Below are 1,616 nucleotides of genomic sequence, written 5' to 3' on the forward strand. Positions count from 1 at the left end.
CGAATTGCTCAGTAAACTTTCAGGTACAATTCTCTCTTGCTTTTAACAGCGTTGGCATTTTAATCAAAGCAAAACTAATGCCAAATTACTCGTAACAGGGCGAGACTAAAAACGGAGTGCAGTTCATGACCAATAAGGACTTGAGCAATACAACAAAAAAACCATCAAAGTCTTTAACCTCCGCATACTGACCTGAAATTACAAAATCTAATATTATCGATCCAGAAAATAGGTCAAAGCTAATTGCCTAATTTGCAAAATCTGGCAAGACATGAGCAATCCTTGCAAAACAGGTATTCACAAGCATTCTACTTCTCTTCTTCCTTCTCAGCCTCAGCGGCCGGCCTCCCCCTTTCCCTTTCCCTTTCCCTTCCCCTTCCCCCCTTTCTTCTTGGCATTCGAATTTCCTCCAGTTTCAGCAGCCTCTGCCTTCCCCCCTTTCTTCTTGGCATTCGAATTTCCTCCAGTTTCAGCAGCCTCTGCCTTCTCCTTGGCATTCCTCAGTTGTATTGTGATCAACCTAAACTTCCTCTCGAGACCCAGACCAGCCTTTCTTTTGAATTGGCCGTGTCCCTTATCACGATAGGCTTTGCAAGGTTCACTGGAGTCGACGTGTCCATCGAGACCTTCCTGTGTTGCAAACTCACGCCTGCAGAAGCATTTGAACTTTGGTTCCTGTCAACAAAGTCAGAAAACTTTACTCGGAAGAATTTTCAGGACAAAAAGTAATCAACCACCACATCCATACACAAATCTCAGAGCTTAAACAAAACAAAAAATTCAGGAAAAACACCAGTATTCACTGTGGCATATGATCGAGCACTTCGTGTTCATATTCGCAACAAATTCTTAAACAATGACTCCTACCTACTCTGTTCTACTGCAAATCCACAGCTACAATGCTACATCCATACAAAACTAAAGTTCTATCCACATGGAATTCAACGATAAACTAATCTTATTCGCAGAGACTGTTCTCAATTTCCAAAAGAAATTTCGATTTAACTAAAAGATCAAGGAAAAGTGTGATTAGGTTTTCAAATTATAAACCAGGGGACTCCTACTCTGTTCTATTGCAAATTCACATTGGAATAACTAGATCCATAAATCATCAAGGTTCAAATCACATTGAATTCAAAGAAAACCTAATCATATTCGCAGAGATTGTTCTCAATTTCCAGTCACATTTTCGAATTAAACTCAAACAATCAAGAAAAAGTGAGATTACCTGGACGAGTTCCTTCTTTGCCATTTCCGGTTCTTCTCAAGCTTGCTTTACTAAGAACTTACAGATCTCGATCAAACTCTCTCTCCCTCTCTCTCTCTCTCTCTCTCTCTCTCTCTCCCTCCCTCTCAAGATTTCCCCAAATTCTCTTCGGCCTCTTCAGCTCTTGCTTTCCCGCCTTTTAACAGCTCTGTTCTGAGTGTGGCCCCTGCGTTTGGCGTGAGGGGGACACGTGTGCATATGACGCTGGCCACCGACTCTTAAAACTCATACTCACACGACGCCGTTTTCAACTGCGCTTCAGCCTTCAGCCCTTTATTTTATTTCAAATAAAAAAAAACACAATATCAATCATTATTAAAGCGTTTGTTTACATTGACGCGGTAATATA

At 41.2% G+C, this 1,616-nt stretch overlaps 1 protein-coding gene across 1 annotated transcript; it reads right to left on the reverse strand.

Moving 5' to 3' along the window:
- Window positions 1–333: 333 nt before the first annotated feature.
- On the reverse strand, window positions 334–1,364 carry LOC133716829 (uncharacterized). Its single transcript, XM_062143483.1, has 2 exons — window positions 1,229–1,364; window positions 334–675 (listed from the first exon to the last, which is right to left on the reverse strand). The coding sequence occupies exons 1-2, from the start codon at window positions 1,250–1,252 to the stop codon at window positions 334–336; spliced, it is 366 nt and encodes a 121-aa protein (XP_061999467.1). The 5' UTR covers window positions 1,253–1,364.
- Between the last annotated feature and the right edge of the window lie 252 nt (window positions 1,365–1,616).

This window comes from Rosa rugosa, chromosome 6 (assembly GCF_958449725.1).
Source record: "Rosa rugosa chromosome 6, drRosRugo1.1, whole genome shotgun sequence".
Classification (NCBI taxonomy): Eukaryota; Viridiplantae; Streptophyta; class Magnoliopsida; order Rosales; family Rosaceae; genus Rosa; species Rosa rugosa.

Bases quoted from the DNA above. Each gene is read 5' to 3' on its own strand.
- LOC133716829 (XM_062143483.1), bottom strand. From the start codon at position 1,252: ATGGCAAAGAAGGAACTCGTCCAG. The intron at 676-1,228 runs GTAATCTCACTT...CTTTGTTGACAG, and splicing joins CAAAGAAGGAACTCGTCCAG to GAACCAAAGTTCAAATGCTT.